Raw genomic sequence first — 24,882 nt, 5'->3', positions numbered from 1 at the left:
GAGGCCATTCCAGGAAAGCTTTCTGGGTTTTCTGGGTTTCTTGAGTAGAGCCCGAATCCAGAGTTTCAGCTTTTTCCGAGGAGGGGAGCAGCCCCAAATCATCATTTGTTTTCTAGCAGCAACAACATCCACGCAGAGAAGCCATTCTTGTCATTTTGAGAGTATTTCTTCACTTACCTTGTGCAAGTCGAGGTTCCATCTGTCTAATCACCTCTTGTACTCATTTATTACTCAGTATAATAAAATTGCTTAGCATTTCTCGTTGCATTTCTTGTGTATCTGCTTATATTTCCAGTTTACATTATTATATGCTGTTCCACTATTATTTTATCACTTCTGGGTTATTATATCATTTGCACATATTTGGTTGGAGTTTTTCTGGGGTTTGAAGAATATTCTGGGTTAGGAATATTACAGTGGTATCAGAGCATAGATCTGGCTCAGCCCGAGGAGCTAGCAATCTATGACAACGGGGGAAAAACCCTATATTTGTTACAGAGGTCAGAGATACAGAGACACTGGGTGTAGGTTGGAGAACACTTACAGAGAGGGAGATTGTGTTCCGGTGGTGGACGCAGAACAGGAGGAGCCTATGGTGGACGTAGAGCAGGAGGATCCAATGGCAGTTGATGACGGGAAGAGATTTGCGGATATGCTCCTCAAATCAGTGTAGGATCTGTCGAGGCAGATTGAGGTGATGGGGCAGAGATTCACGGTAGTAGAGGCCAGACAGCGAGAGAACCCACGAGTTTTTTAGATCGGTGAGGGATCAGGTGCATCCCATCACTTGCCAGAGCAGCGTGACACTGCGCGGCAGGGGGCCTCACATGCCCCTACATGCTCTACCATGCCCACCTTCTTAGGAGTAGACAGGGGGGCCGCAACTCAGCAGGAGGCAGAGCCTGGGCATATGGGCGATTATTTTGTAGAGTACCAGGCCTATGGGCAAGAGTTCAGGGAAGCCCTCTCATTCAGAGATTTTGTTCAGCTCCAGCAGGATAGAAGACCCCGCGATCATCATAGAGGGTACCGGCATTACCATGATGGCGACACCCACCGTGTAGCGAGCAAATTCCACTTGCCTACGTTTGATGGCTCATCAAACAGTTCGGCAAAGTCTTGGGTGGAGAAGCTGGACATTTATTTCCAACTTAGCCAGATGTCGGAGGCAGAGGCCATCAAGGTGGCAAGGTTGCATTTGGATGGCGAGGCCCAGGATTGGTGGTTTCAAGGGATGGTTACACTGGGGCACTCCACAGTGACGTCATATGCCGAGTTTACCAGGAGACTGATGGAGTGATTTGATCGGAGGGATCCAGAGCAGCATTTCGTTGGGCTGATGAGGCTCAAACAAACAGGGAGCCCAGAGACTTACATTGCAGATTTCTTGAGGGTCTCCGTGATGGTGCCAGATCTATCCACGTCACGGAGGGTCTATATGTATGTTGAGGGGTTAGTAGATCCACTTCAGGGTTTAGTCTGATCCACTAAACCAGCCACACTCCAGGACACTATCAGCAGGACCCAGGACTTACAGGATGTCTTACCCAGGACCCGGACACCTTACCCCCAGAGACAGACTTTTCAGTCTAAGGGGAAGGATGTGAGGATTCCGCCTCCAAAGGGGAATCAAGGATGAGTACAGCTTGACGACGATGCCAGGAGGGAGCTGAAGAAGAAGCCGTTGTGCTTCACTTGTCAGGAGACATGGGCACTAGGACATAAATGTGCTGTTGGCAAAGCACATTTTATTGAGATCTTCTTCGAGAGCAGTGGAGAAGAGGATGACGAGGAGGATGTGGAGGCAGGAGATAGCCATGCCATACAGGGACCTTTGCCACCTCCACCACCAGCAGCAGGTGGTGCATCTTTTGCACCCACCAGAGGGGCCCTTGCAGCGTTACAGGGAGTTCCCAAGTAGCTGACACTACGCGTACGAGGGACAGTACGTGGCCAGTGTGTATCAGTTTTGGTTGACAGTGGGGCAACCCACAACTTCATCGATGCACAGATGGTTGAGCGGAGAGGTATTCAGATAGAGAGCTTCGATGGGTTTTCGGTATTGGTCCCAGGAGATCAGACCATGACATGTGCTTGTTATGTTCTGGAGCTTTCGGTGACGATGGGCACCTACACATTGACTGACTACTTTTTCGTGGTCGATATTCCGGACACCAACATGATACTGGGTGTTCAGTGGCTCATCACTCTAGGGAAGGTCACGACAGATTGGAAGACCTTGGAGATGGAGTGGGATGAGAAGACAGGGAGGCATGAGAAGATACAGGGACAGCACACATATCCGCCTCAGACTGTTTCGGCTCATCGGATGGAGGCAGCCTTCCAAAAGGGAGACATAGAGTGGGTAGTAGAGCTGCGTGCATCCGAGGCAAGGACTACAGGGCGGACGGTACATCCAAAGATACAGTCCATCCTTGACCGGTATGCCATAGTGTTTGGGGAGATTCCGCCAGGAAAGCCACTGGACCAGGGGTTTGAGCACACTATCGAGCTTGAGCAGGGCATCCAGGCAGTGATCACCACCCCCTATAGGCACCCCAAGGCCTATCGAGATAAGATTGAGTAGGCTATCCAGGAGTTGCTGGCTCTTGGGCACATTCGACCGAGCACGAGTCCTTTTGCTTCTTCTGTGGTGTTGGTGAAGAAGAAGGATGGTACTGTTAGCTACCTATATCAATAGGTTTCATATTTCATGATTAGCAAAGAAAGTTCCAAATATGCTCTGCTTTGGTGATACAAAGATCCCATATTTCCATGAGAAAACAATGTGTGTATATAGCTTTAATGTGTGTATATAGCTTTATGTTGACTCAATTTTGATGGATGGTCCAACAGCCTAATCTGGATCATGCCATGTTTCAATTTTCTGTTGTAGAATAGAGAAAGAAGTCTGTCCAAACTGTTTAATCTTGGCAGACCAGTAGCTTAGGTAGAGAATTAAGGTTCCCAACTGCTTAATCTGGGACCTTGGAAGCAATAAGGGTAGTGCTAGATAGACAATCAAAAGAAAAAGCCAATGGAAAAGAAAAGACACATATGGGTCTGCAAGTCCAAGTGCACCCTCCAAGAAGAAACAAAAAATGCTAGGCAAGCAGATGGGTAGGTAGATGGGGTTGCAGAAATGTCATTCCTTTCCAACTGAATCTTGCTGGTCAAAACAAGGAAAGCATCAATGGATAGAAAAGCTCCTCTTCTCTATCACTTTGCTGTAACACAATGGAGCATCTAACTTCCTTTTTCCCTTTCTCATATTCATTACTAGCATCCCTACACCAGTGGTGTTCATGAAAGAATTCAAGGTTTTATGTTGGTTCTGGTTTCCTTTAGAGCCACATTTCTTGTCTAAAAATTCTTTTCATTTTGATCTACTTCCTATACTAAGTTGATTTCATACGAAAACTTAGTGTTTCACCCCTTCCCCCACTCTTACTAACCCCTAACTTCTTATTATCTAAATCCCCTATGTTCCCCTTTTCCCTACTATTATAAACACTATGGTGTATAAACCCCAAGCATGCTATAAATACCCCTTCCCCTTGGCACTATAGCCATATGTTCACAGTCAGGGATTAAAGTGACATCCGGTCACTTTAAGAACCCAAACCCTACCCCTTGTCCCCCTTCAGAAGTTATCCAAACCATTAACCCCTTCATTTGCTAAAAAAACCTTGTAAAAAACCCCTTTTTACCCATAACCCGCTTTATTTGCAAAAAGCATACAAAAACCCACTTTTTTCCGTTTATCCAAAGTCTTAGCGCTATGCGCATTTTTGTAAAAACATTGAAAAAACCATATGATTCCCCAAATTCCCAAAGGTCCCGCCGGGCGCAAATTTCGAAAGAAATATTATTTTAATCCCACCCGCATCCGTATCGTCCGGCCAGCTCAACGATCCGTCGACCGTCGGATCAGGCCCTTTTCATCCGACGGCCCTTGTACATATCGGACCGGCCCCGACGTCCGAAAGATACCTTCCGATATCTGTCAGAGGGTGACGTCAGGCCTCTGCCACGCGTCACCCCCACATCGTATCGGAGGTACCTCTGACAATTCCGCTTCCGTATGGAAGGCGGTGCGATATGAAACCGCTAACCACTTCCGGTTTCGGTTAATCCGTCCTGCCTACGTCACTGCCAGCATCACTGCTACGTCAGCACCGCGTCGGTACACCCCGTCCGCCATTGCTCCACCTGTCTGCCACCTCACCATCCCCGTGGACCTCTCTTATGCCGCCACGTCACCCGATGACGTCATGCTGACGTCATCCGACCTTGACCCCACCTGATGACGTCATGCTGACGTCATCCAAAAAAGGCGCCAATGTTCCAAAAATCCATATTTTGGCCAAAATTTCGCGTTTTTTGCACTTTTTGCCAAAAACGCTGTTGTTTTTTCTGCATGGTTTTTACGTCCAACTGCGCACCAACCTGCTGAACTCGACCTGGAGACCGCTGGCGCGCCATTTCCACCTGCATTCGTGTCCATTGTTCTCTGTATACCAGGTATTTATCCTTGTGAATCCCTCCTGCACCTGGTTTCGTCTGTAAATTGCCAAGAAAGCTTAAAACACTGAGAAACTTATAATTCACCGGCAAATCCCCTGTGCCTAGCCCCCATTTACACTCTAAGGTCGAAATTCACCGGTTGAGCCTTGTTTGCCCGAGTTTTTTACCAATAACTGCATTCTGTTCGCGCAATCGCGAAATGGTAACCCAAACTGTACCAATTTGCTGAGAAAAAGAGTTTAAGACCAGACATTTGTCTTATCCATCCTTTAAGCAGTATTTCAATTGCTGCAATTGACCATTTATCCTCTGTCCCTCAGTAATTTACCTTTCTGTTCAAAGAAAACTCTGTGGTGTTGCTCTGCACAGTAACACCAGTTTATAAACGACATAAATCCTAAAAGTAACCATGGATCCACCAGTAGCTCCTGTAGCATTGAATATTGCTCCTCTAAATGCCCCTCAGAGACAATTGGAGTGGCAGCCTCTAGCAGACCTGGATTATCAGATAGCAGAAGAAATGCTAATGCACAACAAGTACCACATTCATTTGCTGAATGAGTTGAGTATTAAACATGAGGCTGGAACAGATGTATTGGGCATTTGGGATTCTTTCCTCCCTCCATTCAAACTCCCTCAGGTCAACCAGTTTCCTGACCTGATCCACCTATGTGATGAATCCTATGATGCCACTCAGAGGGCTGTGATTGACCCTTCAGGCTCAGTTGTTTTCTATGTCACCCCTGAAGCCATCAGAGAGATGCTCCATTTCAAAACTGAAAAGAAATTAGTCCCTTTATCACTCGCTGATCTGATAAAGCAAGGAGCCAAATTGACAGATGCCCAGATCACCAAGCTAAATCAATTATATATTGACTCTGACACAGTGAAGTACCCTCCCATTTCTCATGTTTACCTAAACCAATTGGGCAGGGACCTTGTAGACATGATCAGTCCCATTCTGGGCTATAATTCTATTGAATTTGTTGATGAGACTGTGCTGGTGATGATGCTCATGTTTGCCCCTGGCAAGTCTCCAATCTGCTATGACTATGCCACTTACATATCTGACAAAATACATGAGCAATTGATGAACTTACCAAGAGAAAGGGTGTTCAGATACACCTCTTACATCTACCACTTGATTTTGTATTATCAACATGAGAAGTTCCACTTTGCCATAAAGAGAGTGGATGCACAAGGAAATCCAAGGTCAGTGGTGTATTGGTCCTCTGCCTTCCACTGCAGATCTGTTTCTCCATACACCTATTGTGAATTTATAGACCTCTTCATCCACCCAGCCATGTCTCTGCTCATGAGCTCACCTCCTCCTAGGCTAACTGATGAGATGCAGAGGATTCTTCAGCTGTCTAAGGCATACAACATCGGGGATTGGTATTATTACCAACACCACACGGTCATCAGAATATATGGGTGTGAGCTGCCCCCATACGGATTGCCCAGATATGTGCCCATGAGATTGTTTGCCCTAGAATACTTCAGGCAATTTGCGAATGCTGATGTGCTGCACTTTTCAAGCAGAGACAAGAAAGCACAACTCAAGGTCAGAAACCAATTAGGCCACTTCATCTACAACAAAAGGGAGGAAGGTTGGCAAGAAGCCGACAGCATGTTAGGATCCCTTGGCCTACAGACCAGTTTCCTTTGGAAACCTTATGACCCCAATCACTTCATAACTCTAAGAAGGGTCAAGTATACGCTGTCTGGTTATGACCATGTAAGGTTGCCCCACATAGAAAAATATGCAAATCAAGCAAAATGGAGGAGGGGAACCTTAGAGGAAGCTGCTACACAAGAAGAATTAAATCAAAGAGCAGTTAGAAATATCCAAAAGATGGCTGACTTGGAGCTTTGTGCACAGGTGTTTACTCTTCCAAGCACTCAAGTGGGAGCAGCTGCATCTTCCTCCACAGCAAATCAGCAAGCGGTTAAAGCTACTGAGCAAACCTCAAGCAAAGGCAAAGAAAAGGAGATGGAACCAGAACAACCACCTCATGAGGAGGCACAGTAGCAACAACAACAGGTACAACAGCAACAAGAGGGGCAGCAAGAGAAAGAGCAGCCATTACAGCAAGAAAAGGCAGCTGAAGCCCCAATTTCCACTGAGCAGTAGGCTTAGGACACAGTGCCTCCTAGGCCAGAAACGACAGTGGAGGCCTCAGTCCTCCAAACCCCACAAAAAGAAGACATAAGCAGAAAGAGGGACAGAGAGACTCCCCTCACAACAACAACGAATCAAGGGGAGAAAAGACACAGAATGAATCCCCTTTCAGAAGAGGAAATGCCTTTGGGGCAATCATTGGGCATGGGCCCACCAAGTCTGGAGGCCTCAGCAAGTTCCTTCCAGCAGGAACAAGAGAGGATGATGGGAGGAGAAGTCAGCTCCTCAAGCCACCAGAGAGAAGGTGAACTGAGCATCAAACAGCAGTTCATTGACATAAAGAGGAGGAATGAGCCAATAAAGATACAACTATATAATCATTTGTTGAAAATGGCTCCCACCAACCAGCAAAGGCTCATGTTTGCATATGATGTTAATGAAGGCAAAATGATCATGAGTCACTTCATGCCAACTGCATTGCCGCCACAATCCCCTTTAGACTACTTGAGGACCAATCTTGAGGTCCTTGACAAGGACATCCACCCAATGGACAAAATCGAATTGCATAAACAAACGGGTGAGATGGTGTATGCCTCCTTGGCAGACAAGACACTGGATAACTACAGGCTAGAAAATAGCCTAAATAATACAGCTGCCCAACTAGAGTTGGAGAGAGCATCCTCTCAAGCAAAGGATAATAGGATCAGGGCCTTAGAAGATATAATCATAGAGATTGGACATGATCCCAAGGACATCAAGGGCATACAAGAAATATTGAAATTGAGGGATGCAGACATGGCAGCTTTGAGGAGAAAGATCAAAGTCCCAGCAACAATTCACCCTCAGACAGATGAAGTTGCCCAGCTGAGACATGATCAAGATGCCACAGCTTTGCTGGTGTCTTTATATAAACAGCTAATCCAGACTCAAGAAAAGCTGGGTGAATCAGAGGCTGCATAGGCAGCATTGCAAGCATCATTACAGCAAAAGGAAGGAGGTCAATCATCTCAGCCTCCTCCAGAAATAATTAACCTGGAGGAACCTCCTCAGACCACAGCTCCTCCTACTGAAAAGACAGCACCATCTACATCAGCAACTGCACCAACAACAACAGAGCAGGCTCCAAGCCTGGACATGCAGAAGCTCAAGAATGAAATACAAGCCCTGGAAGCCCAAATGGCAGAGCTAAATGAGGCCAGGGAGAGTCTAGCCAAGCTCAATGAGAGGTATGATAAATCCAAGCAGACTGTGGCAGAAAAGGGCAGGGAAATAAAAGCCCTCAAAGACAGGATAAAGGAGCTGGAGAAGGAGCTCACACTGGATAAAGTGACAACTGAGCTCAAGACAATCTTATGGGCCAACATTGGCCAATCCATCATTGACCAATGGAAATATATTGAGACAATTCATGAGAAGTTGGAGCTCATTGCAAAAGCACAGAGGGAAAACCAGAGATCAAGGGCATCTCTAGGCAATATGCCTGAGGTTGCCAATAGAATGATCAATGTGCTTAACAACAGAACAAGTGCTCAGTTAGCTACTATGGGAATCTCCAATAGGACTGAGACTATTTTATTAGTAAAGAGGTTCCTAACACTAAGAAACCTGGTGCAGACACTAGAGAGAAGGACCCAGGACATGCAGACAGAGGTCAACAGATTCATGGACAAATTTGTGGCATTGCAAAACAGAGGTCTCCCTAGCTTACTGAACAGCGCAAGAAGGCTACTTACACATGAGCAGTATGCCAAGAGGGTCAACACATTTGCCACAAATCAGATCACTGAAAGGCCCAGCACCTCAGAGGAAACAGGGCCAACTACAGGACAAAGTCTCTACAACAGGGTAGAGAATTTATTCTTTATAATGAATGAAATTAAACACCTGTTTGAAGTGCCTCCCAATTTCTATAAATACACAGAGGCAGATGAGACTTTGGATGCAATTCTTAGACATCAACTGCCCACACAGGAATGGTGGACTAGCATGATACAGAAGATACTGTAAATCCAAAGGCTTCCAGCACAGTTTTCAGCAAAAAACATAAGTCATCACCTTCAGAAAAAGTGATGCATACACGGTGGATGAGAGAGGAATGGGCTGAGCCAACTCAGCAGATCATATTCGGCCAACAAAAGCAAGATTGACAGCTAACAGGTAACAGGGCCGAAAAGCTACAGCACAACAGCCATAAAGGCACATTTCCAGCATTAAAGCAGAACGTTCAGACCGACTAAGTGGCCTCCAAGGGTCAAAGTATCTCCTGACAGATATAAAGGGCATTCATTTTGTATTAATAGCAGCAGTAACTGCTTTTCTGATATTTTGTAAAAGTTGGTAACGTATTTAATTATCAGATAATTCAGCGGTTCAGATATTTTGGAACCGATTGTATAAATTCCCCCTCGCATAAGCTTGTAGGGGTTGTTGATTTCCTCTTGAAGAGATCCTATGCTGTAATTTATTCAGAGTTTAATAAAAGAAGTGATGGAATCTCTCAAGTTCTTAGCTGTTTGAATGCGTTCATGGTATTTGTTAAAAGTTGCAGGATCCCTGTGCATCTCACAATACAATAAGTCTTCTGTAACTCTCTTCGTTATGTGTTTCAGTATTTTACTATCCATACATGTTTCTAAGTTCTAGTATTTAGCAGCAAAGAAAAAGAATAGTTTCAGGATTTATTCATGAAATACCCTGAGCTCAATCTATGTTGTTAATGAATGTTTTCTTCAGCTATAATCTTGATAAGTGTAATTCTTAATTGCTACACTTTCAGAATATATCTTTCACAGTGACCCTTGTTTCAGGAATTCAAGTTTGCTCCTGTGCAATATACTTCACTTTCACACCACTAGCTTAGTGGAAAATTCTTAATTGCTTTCCATTGGCTAATCATACATCATCACCACAGTTTTAAGTTTGTTAGTTGGAATACCCAATAGGCCCTGCAGTCTGAACACTCCCACTTAAGCATTTCAAACAATTCACAGCTCTAGACTCCATTGCCCAATGAATTACAACTGTCTGAACACTACATCTTAGGTATTGAAAGATATCATTCAACCAAAATTCAAACCAAACCCTCACTTCATAACTAGCCTAAAATCCTCACAAAATAGAGATAAATCTTAAAGAGAGAGCCCTCTCTGATTACAGTTTGGCTAGAGACTGTAATTCAAAGCTTGGTTAGTGGTTACCCCGGCCATATTCCCTTGGGAGTCATAGGGAACAACCTGGGTGATAACAGGTACATTGAGGATGTGCATCGATTACAGGGTGAGGACTGATCACAACAACCTCAAGTTCTTTTTGGAGCAGAAGCAGCTACAGGAGAGGCAACAAAAGTGGATCAGTAAGATCCAAGCATACAACTTTGACATTGAGTATGTCAAGGGTAAGAACAACATGGTAGCAGATGCCCTTTCATGTAGACCAGCCACGTTGAGGGCTCGACTCTTAGTAGAGTACTCCAAGGACAGGTTTGCATGTGAGGTCCTGGATGGGTAGGTGGCAGATGATAGGTACAGGGTGGTCGATGAGATCATCTATTACAAGGACTGGATCTGCTTGACTGAGGGATCTCAGCTCAAGAATAAGATACTCCAGGCATCACATGATTCACCTTTGGCAGGACATCAGGGGTTTACCAAAACCTACAGGGCCATTAGAGAGAGTTTCTCATGGAAGGCCCACAAGGAGGATGTACTACAACACATCTGGGAGTGCGATGTTTGCCGAGGAACAAGGGAGAGATGAGCCATCCTGCGGGTTTATTGCAGCCTCTTCCCATCCCGGAGGGGAAATGGAAGAGTATTTCAATGGACTTCATCACAGGGTTACCCTTGGTACAGGGCAAGGATTGTATCTTTGTCGTCGTTGATCGACTGACAAAGTACGCACATTTTTTTGCCATATCCGCACACTATACAACAGCACAGGTGGCTGAGCTATTCTTTAGAGAGATTTTCAGGCTACATGGTCTTCCTAAGACCATCGTTAATGATAGGGACAACTGTTTCATGGGCAGGTTTTGGCAGGAGCTTTTCCGGTTGGTGAGGACAGAGTTGATACCGAGTACCAGTTATCACCCACAAACGGATGGGCAGACAGAGATAGTTAACAAGTGGCTGGAGGGCTACTTGCGTAACTATGTCAGTGGGCAGCAGCGAGCATGGCTGAAGTGGCTGCATCTGGGGGAGTACTGCTACAATACTTCACATCACATGTCCATTGGTATGTCACCATTCTATGCCTTATATGGGTATCATCCTTTATCTTTTGCTGACGTGATGTTTGGTGATAGCAAGGCTCCTAGAGCCAAGATTTGGATCCAAGAGAGTCAGGATATCCTCCGAGCTCTCAAGGATAACATGGCTACAATGCAGAACTAGCAGAAGTTGTATGCCGATAGGGGTCGGGTGGAGAGACAGTTCGAGGTAGGGGACATGGTCTACCTACGATTACAGCCATACCGACAGTCGCCAGCAAAGCAGAAGGGGGCTGAGAAGCTCAAGCCCCGCTTTTATGGGCCATACAGGGTGATATGCAGGATTGGACAGGTTGCATATGGGTTGGAGCTACACCAAGGCAGCAAGATTCATAATGTTTTTCATGTATCATGCCTGAAAAAGGCATTGGGGCAGCAGGTGACGGTAACGGATGAGCTACCACCCATGGATGATGAGGGGCATTTGGTATTGCAGTCGGAGGCTATCATTGATACCAGGGAGAGGCAGTTGCAGAGCAGGACGGTCCGAGAATTCTTGGTGAGGTGAAAGAATTTGCCGGATGAGGATGCCACTTGGGAGAGTGAGAAGATCTTGCAGCATCCATCACTTCAGTTGCTTGAGGATAAGCAACATTTTTCCAGGGGAGACTGTAATATTCCTAATTAGCCATGGCTAATTGGAATATTCGATTTTGTTCAATTTTTGCCTTCTATAGTTATTTGTAAATAAAAAAAGTGAGGACGGGGGACATAACTCACTTTTAGAATAAAAAGTCACTTCCTAGTAGCACAACGTTGTGACTTAGAGGGGAGCCAAGGGGGCCAAAGGGGGACGCAGAAATGGAGCCCATGCAGACACATGGAGGGACTGCATAGGAGGGAAGAAACACGTGGCAAGAGAGGAATCACGCAGGAGGACGTGATCCATGGGATTGAGAGAGGCAGAAGCTATAAAGGAGAGAGGAGCCCCCTCATTTTGATCATTCTGGTTATGAGCATTTGTGATAGTCATTTCGACTTAGAGCACACTGGCTGTTTAGCTAGTCTGCAGCACTGTTTAGTGCATTGAGTGTCTCCGTTCGGAGATCTCACCCTTAGCCCCGAGGGACTTCGAGTGCTTGCTCGGGCAAGGTATTTCCATTGGCATTCCAGTAGTAGATTCATCAGCATTTCAGCAGCAATTTCATCAGCGTCTTTGAGGAACTGCGCAGAACCCCGGGGGCGGGGGGGGGGGTGATTTTCGGGGGTCAGCCATTTAAGAAAATCTTTCTGGGTTTTTTTGGGTTTTTTGAGTAGAGTCCGATTCCAGAGTTTCAGCCTTTTCTGAGGAGGGGAGCAGCCCCAAATCCTCATTCGATTTCCAGCAGCAACAACAGCACCGCAGTTTCCCAGCAGCTGGGACGCAGATCAATGTGAGGCCATTCCAGGAAAGCTTTTTGGGTTTTTCTGGGTTTCTTGAGTAGAGCCCAAATCCAGAGTTTCAGCTTTTTCCGAGGAGGGGAGCAGCCCCAAATCATCATTTGTTTTCTAGCAGCAGCAGCAGCACAGCAGCAACATCCACGCAGAGAGGCCATTCTTGTCATTCTAAGAGTATTTCTTCACTTTCCTTGTGCAAGTCGAGGTGCCATCTGTCTAATCACCTCTTGTACTCATTTATTGCTCAGTATAATAAAATGGCTTAGCATTTCTCGCTGCATTTCTTGTGTATCTGCTTATATTTCCAGTTTACATTATTATATGTTGTTCCACTGTTATTTTATCACTTCTGGGTTATTATATCGTTTGCACATATTTGGTTGGAGTTTTTGTTGGGGTTTGAGGAATATTCTAGGTTAGGAATATTACACTGCACCAGGAGGTCATTCCTGATCCAATGTTGAAACAGTACCCAGAGGTACTTTTCCAATCCACTGAACATCCAGCCCAATCTGCATCAATAAATCCACTCAATTTGATATCTTTACTCTTGGTTGACAAGATTCCATAATCGACTGTTCCCTGTATATATCTGAGAACATGTTTGGCTATTGCCCAGTGCACCCTCTTCGGTTCTACCATGAACTGACTGAGGGTGTTGACAAAGTAACAAATGTCTAGCCTGGTATTGACTAGATACATCAGGGACCCTATGAGCTGCCTGTATAAGGTGGGATCAACATCCTTGTCTCCTGATGCATCAACTTTCTTCCAGTTGGTGATCATTGGAGTAGCCATGGGTCTACAATCCTGCATCCTGAATCTCTTCAGAATCTCTATAGCATATCTCCCTTGTCCAAGGAAGATATCCCCCTTTTGTTGCCAAACTTCCATCCCCAGGAAATAATGCATCTGTCCCGAATCCTTCATGTCAAATTCTGTGGCTAGATTCTTCTTGCAGTCCCCGATGAGCTTAGATGATCCTGTCAAGAAGAGATCATCTACATATGATACTCAGATTAGAGGCTCATTCTTGACAACCAGATAATAGGGATTTGGATGTGCGTCACTCTTGACAAATCCCATCTTCTGCAAGTAGCCATCAATTTGACCATACCATGCTCTAGGTGCCTGTTTTAGCCCATACAAGGCTTTCTTCAATTTGTATACATGATACTTCTTCTCATGTGTCTCAAAGCCATTGGTTGTTTAATATATACCTCCTCTTCTATCACCCCGTTCAGGAATGTCGTTTTGACATCTATCTGATGAATCTCCCACCCCATCTATGCTGCAAGAGATATCACGGTTCTAATAGATGTATACTTGGCTACTGGGGCGAAGCTCTCTTCGTAGTCAATTCCTTCTTCTGAGCATACCCCTTAGCCACAAACCTGGCTTTGTATTTTTCCAGACTACCGTCTGCAACGTATTTAATCTTGTAGATCCATCTTGACCCTACCACCGATCTATCTTCAGGCCTCGACACTACCTCATTATGTAATTGTATTCCTCTACCATCACATCCAACCAAACCTGATATTGAGCAGCCTCCTGAAAACTGGTAGGCTCCCCATCCTAAGCAACTAATGCTTGATATATATCTAGCTTTTTTCACTCCCTTTTATTGTTTCTTGGTGCACCAATGAAATCCTTTGCATCTCCCAGAATCTGATGAAGTTCCTTGCTCGTTCTTCCTCTCGTAGTAGGTGATTTTGTTAGCTCCTCCTCCTCCTCTTGTGATTCTTCCTGATCCGAGGAAGTTCTTTACTTCCATTGGTTGAAGTGGTTTGACCAACGGTTCATCTTTTGACGGAAGGCATTTCTCGAGATTTTCTGAAGGCCCTATCCTCCACGAACTTCACATCTCGTCGATCTACTACCTTCCTACTCTCTGGAAGATAGATTATATCCCACTAGATATCCTTTCTCTGCAGTTTGATCCAGCTTCTTCCTCTTTTATTCGGGTATGCGGCAATATGCTAAGCTCCCAAATATCCTGAAATCACTGACTTCAGGTGTCTTCCCTATGAAGACTTTCTCTGGAGTAATCTTGCCCAATGCCCAATGAGGAATTCTATTCTGAACATAGACTATCGTGTTGCATGCTTTTGCCCATAGGAATTTTGGCATATCTTGATCATACATCATGGCCCTAGCAGCTTCCACGATAGTCCTGTTCTTTCTTTCTACTACTCCATTCTGCTCCAGATTGTAAGGAGCCGTCCACTCTCTTCTGATGCCCTCCTTAGCGCAAAAATCAGTGAAGTTCTTATCGACGTACTCTCCACCATTATCTAAGTGCAAAATTTTTATTTTCTTCCCTATTAGGTTCTCCACCAGAGCCTTGAACTCTTTGAATCGACAGAAAACCTCGTCCTTGGTTTTCAAAAAATAAATCCAAGTTTTCCTTAAGTGGTCATCAATGAAGGTGATGAAGTACTCAACACCATTAAGAACTTTAGTGGACATAGGTCCACAGATATCTGAGTGTATCAATCCTAGTACACTCTTGACCCTGTTTTTACTTATAGGAAATGCCACTTTGGCATATTTTCGTAGAGCACATCCTCTACATACATCATCTTGTTCTGTACTAAGATCCAGAACTCATGTTACAGTTTTCCTGAGAATTCTCAGAGCCCCAGGGTGCAAATGTCCCATTCTTCTGTGCCATAGTTCATCAGATTCTTGTCTCTATGACTACCCATCAGTGCCATTGGTGATTCTAGTTGTAATCTGTACAACCTGTTACTTCTAATCTCGATCTGCACTTTATTTTTCTAGCTTGGGTGTTTGACGTATACTTTCTCCTTGATGAAGAAAACGTCATAGCCCTTGCCTTGAAGTTGCGATATAGAAAATAAGTTCATCCCCAGTCCTGGTACATGCAGCATATTGGTAGCACGGAACCGCTCTCCCATTTTTGTTTGAAAAACTATGGTACCCCTCCCTACTGGTTTACACTTTGCCTTATTCCCCATGGTGATCTAAAAATTCATCCTTTCCTCCTGATAATCTAAGAAACATTCCCGAATTCCCATCATATGCCAGGAGGCTCCACTGTCTATATACTATACCTCTGATGATGCGGAGCTTGTCACACAAGCAACTTCTTCTTCCAATCTGGAAGCCAACATAGAGAAATCGAAATCACTATCTCTTGTGCAATTTTCTGAAAATCTGTGCGAGTCTTCTAACGTAAATGCCTATACATCATGGTCTCAACCCATAATTGATTTTCCTTTCCTGTCTCTGATTACTCCCTCTAATACCATGTGAAATTTCTATCACTGCAACAACTGATTTATTTTTCCTACTTATTTTCCATTAAGTTATTTACAAAAACCCTTCAATAAACTTTAAAATAAATTATGTTGCAGACATCACACCATAATACAGAAACAAATACATGCACAAGAATCAAACACATCAACACAGATATTTTGGACAAATTGTCCCCAGAAAAACCCAATGCGGGAAAACTAGTGCAACAGAGGAGGATTTTATTAATTAGCTATTCTTGAGTACAACTGGGTGTCAAACTGGCTTACCCAACAGAGATAAATTCTCCAACACCCTCCCCTAGACTCAGCGTCAAACTTGTTGGCCTCTATGCAGCTCCCAGACCCTCTGCGTCGGCTCCCGCCTCTTTGTGTCAGCACTGAGCCTCTCTGCGTCACCCATGTAGGCCCTCTAGTGACCGTGCAATTTTGTTGCCTCTACGTCTACCTCTCTAATCTCCACATTGATCTTTTGGTGTTGTTCCTGCTTCTCTGTTCCGTACTCGCTACCTCTTGCTGCAATCCAAACCACTAGTTCGAATTTCTTAGCAAACTCCGCTCCAGAAATCGAATTTACTAGTCTCCCTCAGTGTGTTCTCCAACTGAACCTCAAGCCTCTTCTTATACTTTTCTTGTTGGTCCTTCAACGACCGAGCTTACATCTCTAATCAACGACTAAGATTAGGTTTGGATTGATCCATGTCTTTTGGAACCTTCTAACCCAGTTTTATATTAATACCCATTAATATTTTATGTTTCCTAAGTTTAGACTTAGGAACTCCATTAAAGATATTAACTATTTTAATATCTCTTAAACCAGGTAGAATCTGCCCAAACCATTTCTAGGTCTTGGAGATCTTATGTGCTTTAACCTCTCCACCAATTTTCATGGCTAGAGCACATCCGATGCTACCCCAAATCAACATTTAAACTATTTTTTTTTACTACATATATGGATTCAACACCCTGAAAAACCCTTATGGTACTTAGATTGTGCAAAGTTCACCCATCAAACTTGCGATTTCAATGAATCCTTGCCAAATTGTAGACACATTAGATCAGAAAATAACCCAGAATTTTTCTCAAAAAATCGCATTTAAAGACAACTCGGAAATTAAATATATTTGTGCAAATTGTTAACTAAGAGCATAATTCTCAAATAATAATCCTCTGCAAATTTGTAGGTTGTTGTTCCTAAAGTGTTTTTTAGCATTTCTTTCTTATTTTGAATTTTTATATACTCTCCCATAGGAAAAAAATTATAATAGTAATTAACATTGCTCAATTCTTATACAATTTTGGTGTGATAATTTGTCTGTTTACTGATGGGAATCAGTCTACCATATTCTATTAGTTGCCTGCTTCCTTTTTTTCTCTTTCAATTTTCAATGTTTTTGTTTGCATGGGAAATAAAAGGAGAATTTTATAAGTTCTAACCATTGAAATGTCATTTGGGTATTCACTGAAGTTGTAGTTGTGGGCATGATCCTTAGGTTTTTTCGTCAATTTCTTGTCTTATTTTGTGTGAGTCAAATGGCGACCGCTTTGTTCCGTGCAATGGCTGGAGTTTGTCGAAGCATAGGTGTTGCCTACACTGGAGGTGCTTCGGCATTATTGATTATTATAGTATTCAGTGGATTCCTCATTCCACGACGTAAGCTCATTCCCTTCTTAAAATATCTAGTATGGTTGAAAATGTAATGTCCTCTAGAACTGAATTGGGCCATTGTACAAGTTCATTAATGTCAGCAACATTTTTCTATTGAAAAAAGAATTGGATGTCAAGCTGATGTTTTGGCTTACAGCTTCAATTCCAAACTGGTGGCGATGGGGATGCTGGATATCACCTTTGTATTATGGGGAAACTGCGATTACAGTCAATGAATTCCTTGCTCCACGTTGGAGAAAGGTATTGAATAAGAGCATATGTAATGTTAGTTTATTCCTGTTTCCATTAACTTTCATTATCGGGACTAGACTGTGCTGATATTATTAGATTTTATCATTTTGCAAGAGGATTGTTCCAAATCTATATTATCGATACTTAATGTCAGTGTATTTTGCAAATGAGGTGGATTATAAACACTGTTCAGTGACTTGTTTTAATTATATCATAATTTTTTCCAAATATCAGTCCTTTCTCCCTGATTAACGCACCAATGTGACTTTGACATCTGCATGGAAGTCATTGACTTACTAAGACATATTATCTAGTGATGCATGCTTATCTATCTCTATTTTTAATTTGTAAATATAACAAGAATGTTTGCAGAGTATACAATGGGCATTCCTTTCTCCCTGATTAACGCACCAATGTGACTTTGACATCTGCATGGAAGTCATTGACTTACTAAGACATATTATCTAGTGATGCATGCTTATCTATCTCTATTTTTAATTTGTAAATATAACAAGAATGTTTGCAGAGTATACAATGGGCATTATTAGTTTTTACAAAATGATGCTGTGAATAATGAGTTGAGTTTTCTTCTGTGATGACAGTTGACTTCTCAAAACACCAGCCTTGGTATACAGGTGTTAGAGATTCATGGGCTTTTCCATGAAGACTACTTTTACTGGATAAGTCTTGGAAGTTTGATTGGATTTACAGTATTATTCAACCTTGGATACACTCTTGCTTTAACATATTTGAACCGTATGTATCATTCTAGCAAATGTGATAGATTATGCATTTTGAGAATATATTTTCACAAGGAGAGTGAAATAGTTATGGATTTTGATAAAAGTGATGGTGGCGTGCTTTATCTATCTAATTGTTTGATGAAATATTTTATGATATAAACAGCAATTGGCAAGCCTCAAGCTGTAATTTCTCGAGAAAAGATGGCTAAAATCCAAGATAGCCACGGAGATACGATTTTGGATATGCATGCTCAGTCAAACACGATATCATCTCACAATCATACATCTAGCACAGAGAGCAGCAACGCAGGTAAGGATTTATTGTCTCTTCTTGAATTTGAATTTTATTTTTTTAGATGGGTTAGCTCGTTATATTCGTTTTTGGCCCATCAACATTATTGTCAAGAACAATACCATGCACGTTTCAATCTATCCCTCAGGATTTAGGATTATATAAAGTACAAGTAATTAGATGAATGCATTCAATTTAGAGGAGCTTTCTATGTTAAGCTGAATGCCATGACCCTATTATCCAGAGATTCCTTATTAAACTAAAACTTTCCATAACCTAGTTGTGACCTTATTATCCAAGGATCCCTTATTAAGCTAAAACTTGGTATTAGCTAGTCCTCGTGTCGGGACTCGGGAGCACTAGAGTCTAAGGTATATTTTTAGTTTTTGAGTATGAAAAAATAATTGCCCATTATATATATGTTTCCTTGTTTCTAAAACACATTCTTTTTCCACAAGAGGATAGGACGCACATGCACCTACTGAGTTACTATTACGATAGTGGTAATGAATCATCTTAGTTCGGCACTGGAGTGAGCTGATAGAATATGATCGTTAATGAACGTCCTGCACAGCTGAAATTGAGACAGACAATGCCATTAAGCATTCATTACCTTTTCCCCTTCGGAAATTGGGCTAAAGTAATTTCAACTTAGGGGAAAAATAGCTAAGGTTTGTGATCATGCATATATGAGATGCAACTAAAGCAATATAATAATTACAAAAAGAGAGTTCCTCATAAATTACAGTATTCATTATAGAAAACTACAATAATATAGTAGTACCTTTGAAAAGACATGCTTCAAAGGAATACAGATGTTTAAATGTTATATCTTTCAGCAAAGATGTCATAATCAAATTCAGTTTGCGTGTACATATATTCTTGTGGCGTAGCAAAATCATGGATCATATGCTACAGTTTCAACTATAGATACAAAAATTATAGCCATTCAAAGTTATAAGTTGAAACCCTTGATAATTTCAAGATTTCTCAATATGGACAAGTGTTGCACAGTTTTTGAGAAGAAATCTCATGTACGGAATGTGGAAACATGTGTCCAATTGAGGGGTATTAATGCGAGGAACGTTTTCAATTGATGTTCTTGTTATAATAAGCATTGTTACATTTCATTTAACAATTATATTGCAGGTCAGCCTTGCCACTTTGGTTTTACATCGTCATTTTGTGTTTAAGTAGGCCTTCATCAATGGTAATTGTGGCTACCAGTGAGGGGTCAACTCAACTCGTTTCTCTTAATTTATCCATAACATCGCCTTTGGTGCATGAATTTGTTATTGGTAGATTATAACTTGATACATTTCGGAAGTATGAATTCTATCTTTACAAACTACAATTGTTGAACTTGTTATATATAACATAACAAGTTTTAAGATAATGGGGCATTATCAAGAATTTACTTTAAACTTGCAACTTGTATTGCTTTGCAAGCAGTCAGAGCTGTCTCTCAACACTTCAGTTTGAGTGAGTGTGTCAATGAGCACTGCTGACTTTGCTGCAGGGGAAGGTGACCATCTTGGTTGTCACCTAATAGTATCATGTTGTAAAGAGCATGCTATGATTTATAGATCACAAATATAACCACTCAAAAGCTTTTTGTCATCTGTATTTACTTTTTAACAGAGATTTACACGAAGATTTATAATCTTGTATATACAAAACCACTTACAATCTTACTGTACTATGGCTGGTTCACACAGAACAAGCTTTCTGATTGATTTTCATTTACTTTTGAATAGAAATATTCTTGGTTCACTAACATTAGATACATGTGAAAAATGCATACATCATTTAATAGCTAGCATATCTAGTATCGAAATCCTTCCTGACATGTGGCGAAATCTATTTCTGTCATGTTACTAGGTGCAAAACGAGGAATGATATTATCTTTCCAGCCATTGGCAATTTCTTTCCAAAATATCCAGTATTTTGTGGACATGCCAGTGGTAATACTTTAACTGAACCTACCGGAACTCATTCCTGACGTGATTAAACTGTGTAGGATTTTTTCCACTTCTTGAAATCATCGATTTTATTTTGTGGTAGGAAACGAAAGAACGGGGAGTGACAGAGAAAAGACTTCACCTGCTGAAAGATATTACAGGAGCTTTCAGGCCAGGTGTTTTGACGGCTTTAATGGGTGTCAGTGGAGCTGGAAAGACGACACTGATGGACGTTCTCTCTGGAAGAAAGACTGGTGGCCATACTGAGGGAGATATACGAATTTCAGGCTTCCCAAAGGTGCAAAAAACATTTGCCCGAATATCAGGTTACTGTGAGCAGAATGACGTACATTCTCCACAAGTTACTGTCCACGAGTCACTGATATTTTCATGTTGGTTGTGCCTTGCACCTGAAATAGATTCAAAAACCAAGAAGGTAACCTATGCAAATGAGTCCCTCAGCACAATCTTACTACTGTTAATAGATGTCTGAATTTCATGAATGTCTTTGTTGGCTGACTCTGAGTTTTCCTTTTACAGCTTTTTGTATGTGAAGTCATGCAGCTGGTCGAATTAGATGGTCTGAAAGATGCTCTAGTGGGCATTCCTGGTGTTAGTGGTTTATCTACTGAGCAACGCAAAAGATTGACTATTGCAGTAGAGCTTGTGACAAATCCTTCTATCATATTCATGGATGAGCCTACCTCAGGTTTAGATGCACGTGCTGCTGCTATAGTAATGCGAGCAGTGCGGAATATAGTGGACACAGGAAGGACAATAGTTTGCACTATTCACCAGCCAAGTATTGACATTTTTGAGGCATTTGATGAGGTAGATTTATATAATATGTATATTAAAGGACCATTACTGAATATCGAGAAGCCTGATAAATTCCTTTTGGGACGATAGATGCATTCACATTATCTGACTGGGGTGATCTTTTGACTGGTTACAGTTACTACTAATGAAGCAGGGAGGTGAAATTATTTATGCTGGTGCATTGGGTCACCATTCAAAGAACCTTATTGACTATTTTGAGGTAGAAAATCAAGTCCTGATACCATGCAATTTTGGTTGTCCAAGTACAAATGATTTGTTGCTTCAGAGACCAAGTCTCCAGGGAAGTTTATATAATAGTGCTTTGCTTTAATTTCATCTGCAGGCTATTCCTGGAGTGCCAAAGATTAAGGACACGTATAATCCTGCAACATGGATGTTAGAGGTCACCTCTATGGCTGCAGAGCAGCGCCTTGGTATAAACTTTGGTCAGATTTATAAAGAGTCAACTCTTTTTTGGTAAACACAGGGAAATCCCTTGGAACCAATGGATTTCAAAACTCTTTTTGAACTTACAAACCAGTAAAATTCTTTCGTTTTCAATGATTTCTGAAATACTAATAAATCTCATTTTGCTCAGGCAAAATAACGAACTTGTTAAGGAGTTATGTACTCCAGCTCCAGATGCCAAGGACCTTTATTTCCCAGCTGACTATGCGCAGTGTGCTTGGAAACAATTCACAACCTGCCTATGGAAACAGTTTTGGGCGTATTGGCGGAGTCCTAGTTACAATTTAGTGCGCTTATCCTTCAGTTTTTTTACTGCATTGCTCCTTGGCATTATCTATTGGCAACAAGGGACGAAAATGTAAGCTAATTCATTGGAGGTCATAACACACTTTATCTGTTCGGTATACAATCTGGCACTTACTTTAAATATGGTCGTCCAGTTTTGAATGCCGGCTTACCTGATAGTGAAAAACATCTGTTCTAACTGTTCTTTTTTAAATCTATCTGGACATAATTCAGTACTTGCAAGAAAATGAATAGTATTTACATTACTGGCTTATTTGCAACAGAAATGACCAAAAAGACCTGCTAAAGATGATGGGGGCCATGTATGGTGCCATGTTGTTTATAGGAGTAAATAATTGCTCCTCTGTGCAACCCTTTGTTGATGTGGAACACCAGGTTTTCTATAGAGAAAAAGCAGCTAGGATGTATTCTCCAATTGTATATGCTTTAGCACAGGTAAGGAATCCAAGGTCTTATTGAAAGTGACCTGAATTTTATTGCTAGTCTTTGTCAAAGTCTCTCGGTATTATTGAAAGTGACCTGAATTATAGTGTTAGTCTTTGTCAAAGTCTCTCTTAAATTTGCACATTTTTAACATATCTTAATTTCCGTAGAAGCTCACAACTAATTTTTTGGACTTAGGAGTTATAAGTAGTAGAATATAATCATCTCTGAACGAGTTTACACATATCCATTCTTATAACATCATGTTCTAATATATTTTGAAATGGTTGATCACTGAAAATTATATTAGGATAATAATAAATTTGACAAACCAGAAAGACCATTATTTTTAACAAGATTATGTTGTGGTTTCCTGTTCGCTGCAGGTAGTGGTGGAACTGCCATATACTCTTTTCCAAACAGTTGTCTATGGACTTATTACATACTCAGTGATAGGTTTCTATTGGTCTGTGAATAAATTACTTTGGTACCTCTTTGTTACTCTCTGCACCTTCCTCTACTTCACTTACTATGGGATGCTGACGGTAGCAGTTAGCCCAAATGTTCAAGTTGCATCTGTAATTGCAGCTGTGTTTTATTCCATCTTCAACCTTTTTTCCGGCTTCCTCATAGCAAAACCTGTGAGTATACTAAATCTCAAATGCGTGATATTGAACTAGCTAGAGATATGGAAAATATTTTTTTTGTATGGACCACTAGGGTGTGTGCACTCCAAATAGGATATTTTCAGGGTTATTTTATTAATGAGAAATTCGTGGGCAAAATTGTTGCAGCAAATCCCAGGGTGGTGGGTGTGGTACTATTGGATTTGCCCTTTAGCCTGGACTTTGAATGGGCTCATAACTTCTCAATATGGAGATATGAGAAAGAAAATCAATATTGATGGAAAGCCTCAACAAGCAGTAGAAGACTTCTTGAAAGATTATTTTGGATTTCAACGTGACTTCTTAGGTGTTGTGGCTGCAGTCTTGGTGATCTTCCCTGTATTTTTTGCACTCTTGTTTTCTATATCTGTAAGCAGATTAAATTTTCAGAAGAGATGATGACAGCAATTGCAAAAGGACCGCTATTGTATACGTAACCTCAGCATGCACATGAGGCATCAGCCATTTTGATTTTGTAAAAATGTTATACTTCTAAAAAGGTCACTTTAATATAATAAGAGCCTAGTTTGTTGGGTTGTATTATAAAACCCTAGTGTGCTGGGCCGTGATGCAGTGATTGTTATAGATTGTTGACATGCTTAAGACCCACGTTTAAACCATGATGGTATAGAGCCATGAAAATATATAAATGTTATATTTGTAAAAGGTCACTTTAATATAATAAGAGCCTAGTTTGTTGAGTTGTATTATAAAACCCTAGTGTGCTGGCCGTGATCCAGTGATTGTTATAGGTTGTTGCCATGGTTAAGAACAAGGTTTAAACCATCATGGGTATAGAGCCATGTATGTATGTATTATAAAACCTTAGTGTTCCAGTGATTGTTATAGGTTGTTGCCATGGTTAAGACCTAGGTTTAAACCATGATGGGTATAGAGTCATGAAAATAAGTTATATATATATATACACGAGCATTAATAATTTTATTGATGATTAAATTTGATGATATATATATATATATATATATATATATATATATATATATATATATATATATATATATATATATATATATATATATATAAGTATAAGGGTTTTAATAATTTTATTGACATTTAAATTTTATATTAAACTTTTATTCCATGAATCAACAAAAGTAACGTAGAGTGTAAGGGAAGTAGTACAGTGTGCGATCTATAAAACAAATGAGACTAGACCACATCAGAGGTGTGTTGGAATAGAGGCATCCGCTCTTTATGGCTCTTGAATAATCAATCTGATAAACAACCATCTACTGACATCATCAATTCAATCATCAATCACATACACCTACAATTACATACGAGTGCACTTCTATGGGACTAAATAAACAGTCCATCTCAGAATATGAAATTCATCATGAAAATTGGTTGAGGTTGTATGGGTTTTATAGGGATTTCTTCTCTCACATGTATTTCTTTTTTTCCTTTTCATTTTTCTAAGAATAAAAAAACAACATACTTCTATTAAGGATAAAAGTAGTTACATGAGCATAAGATAATCTTATTGTATGTGCCTCATTAACTAGGAAAGCAAAAAACTTCTTGTGCAGGAAACATGATGCATAAAACCCCAGATCGTTAGAATAAACAAATAGGCAACAACCTCATATCAACCAAGCAAAAGCAATGAAGAAACTAGATTTAGCCTAGAAATGCAGAGGAACCCCAATGAAGACAGACCTAGAATGCCAAGGAGAGGGGACAAAATTTGATACAACCAAGATTTGC

The 24,882-nt window shown here is 41.4% G+C and overlaps 1 protein-coding gene across 1 annotated transcript in view; it reads left to right on the top strand.

The window, feature by feature from the left end:
* LOC149231510 (ABC transporter G family member 35-like) overlaps nt 1-23,755 on the top strand; it is a 162,191-nt gene extending 138,436 nt beyond the window's left edge. Inside the window, exons 12-24 of the mRNA XM_089379210.1 lie at nt 17,071-17,231; nt 17,383-17,486; nt 18,080-18,233; nt 18,384-18,530; nt 20,394-20,476; nt 20,577-20,909; nt 21,014-21,304; nt 21,429-21,512; nt 21,636-21,769; nt 21,891-22,118; nt 22,330-22,501; nt 22,876-23,130; nt 23,284-23,755. Coding sequence (XP_089235336.1) covers nt 17,071-17,231; nt 17,383-17,486; nt 18,080-18,233; nt 18,384-18,530; nt 20,394-20,476; nt 20,577-20,909; nt 21,014-21,304; nt 21,429-21,512; nt 21,636-21,769; nt 21,891-22,118; nt 22,330-22,501; nt 22,876-23,130; nt 23,284-23,553 — 2,416 coding nt within the window. The 3' untranslated portion in view covers nt 23,554-23,755. The remainder of the gene's footprint in view (nt 1-17,070; nt 17,232-17,382; nt 17,487-18,079; nt 18,234-18,383; nt 18,531-20,393; nt 20,477-20,576; nt 20,910-21,013; nt 21,305-21,428; nt 21,513-21,635; nt 21,770-21,890; nt 22,119-22,329; nt 22,502-22,875; nt 23,131-23,283) is intronic.
* The last annotated feature ends 1,127 nt before the right edge of the window (nt 23,756-24,882 follow it).

Source organism: Pinus tabuliformis, chromosome J, assembly GCF_031772625.1.
Source record: "Pinus tabuliformis cultivar Carrire ecotype Pingquan chromosome J, CPIR1, whole genome shotgun sequence".
Classification (NCBI taxonomy): Eukaryota; Viridiplantae; Streptophyta; class Pinopsida; order Pinales; family Pinaceae; genus Pinus; species Pinus tabuliformis.
This window is presented reverse-complemented; position numbering and strand designations above follow the sequence as displayed.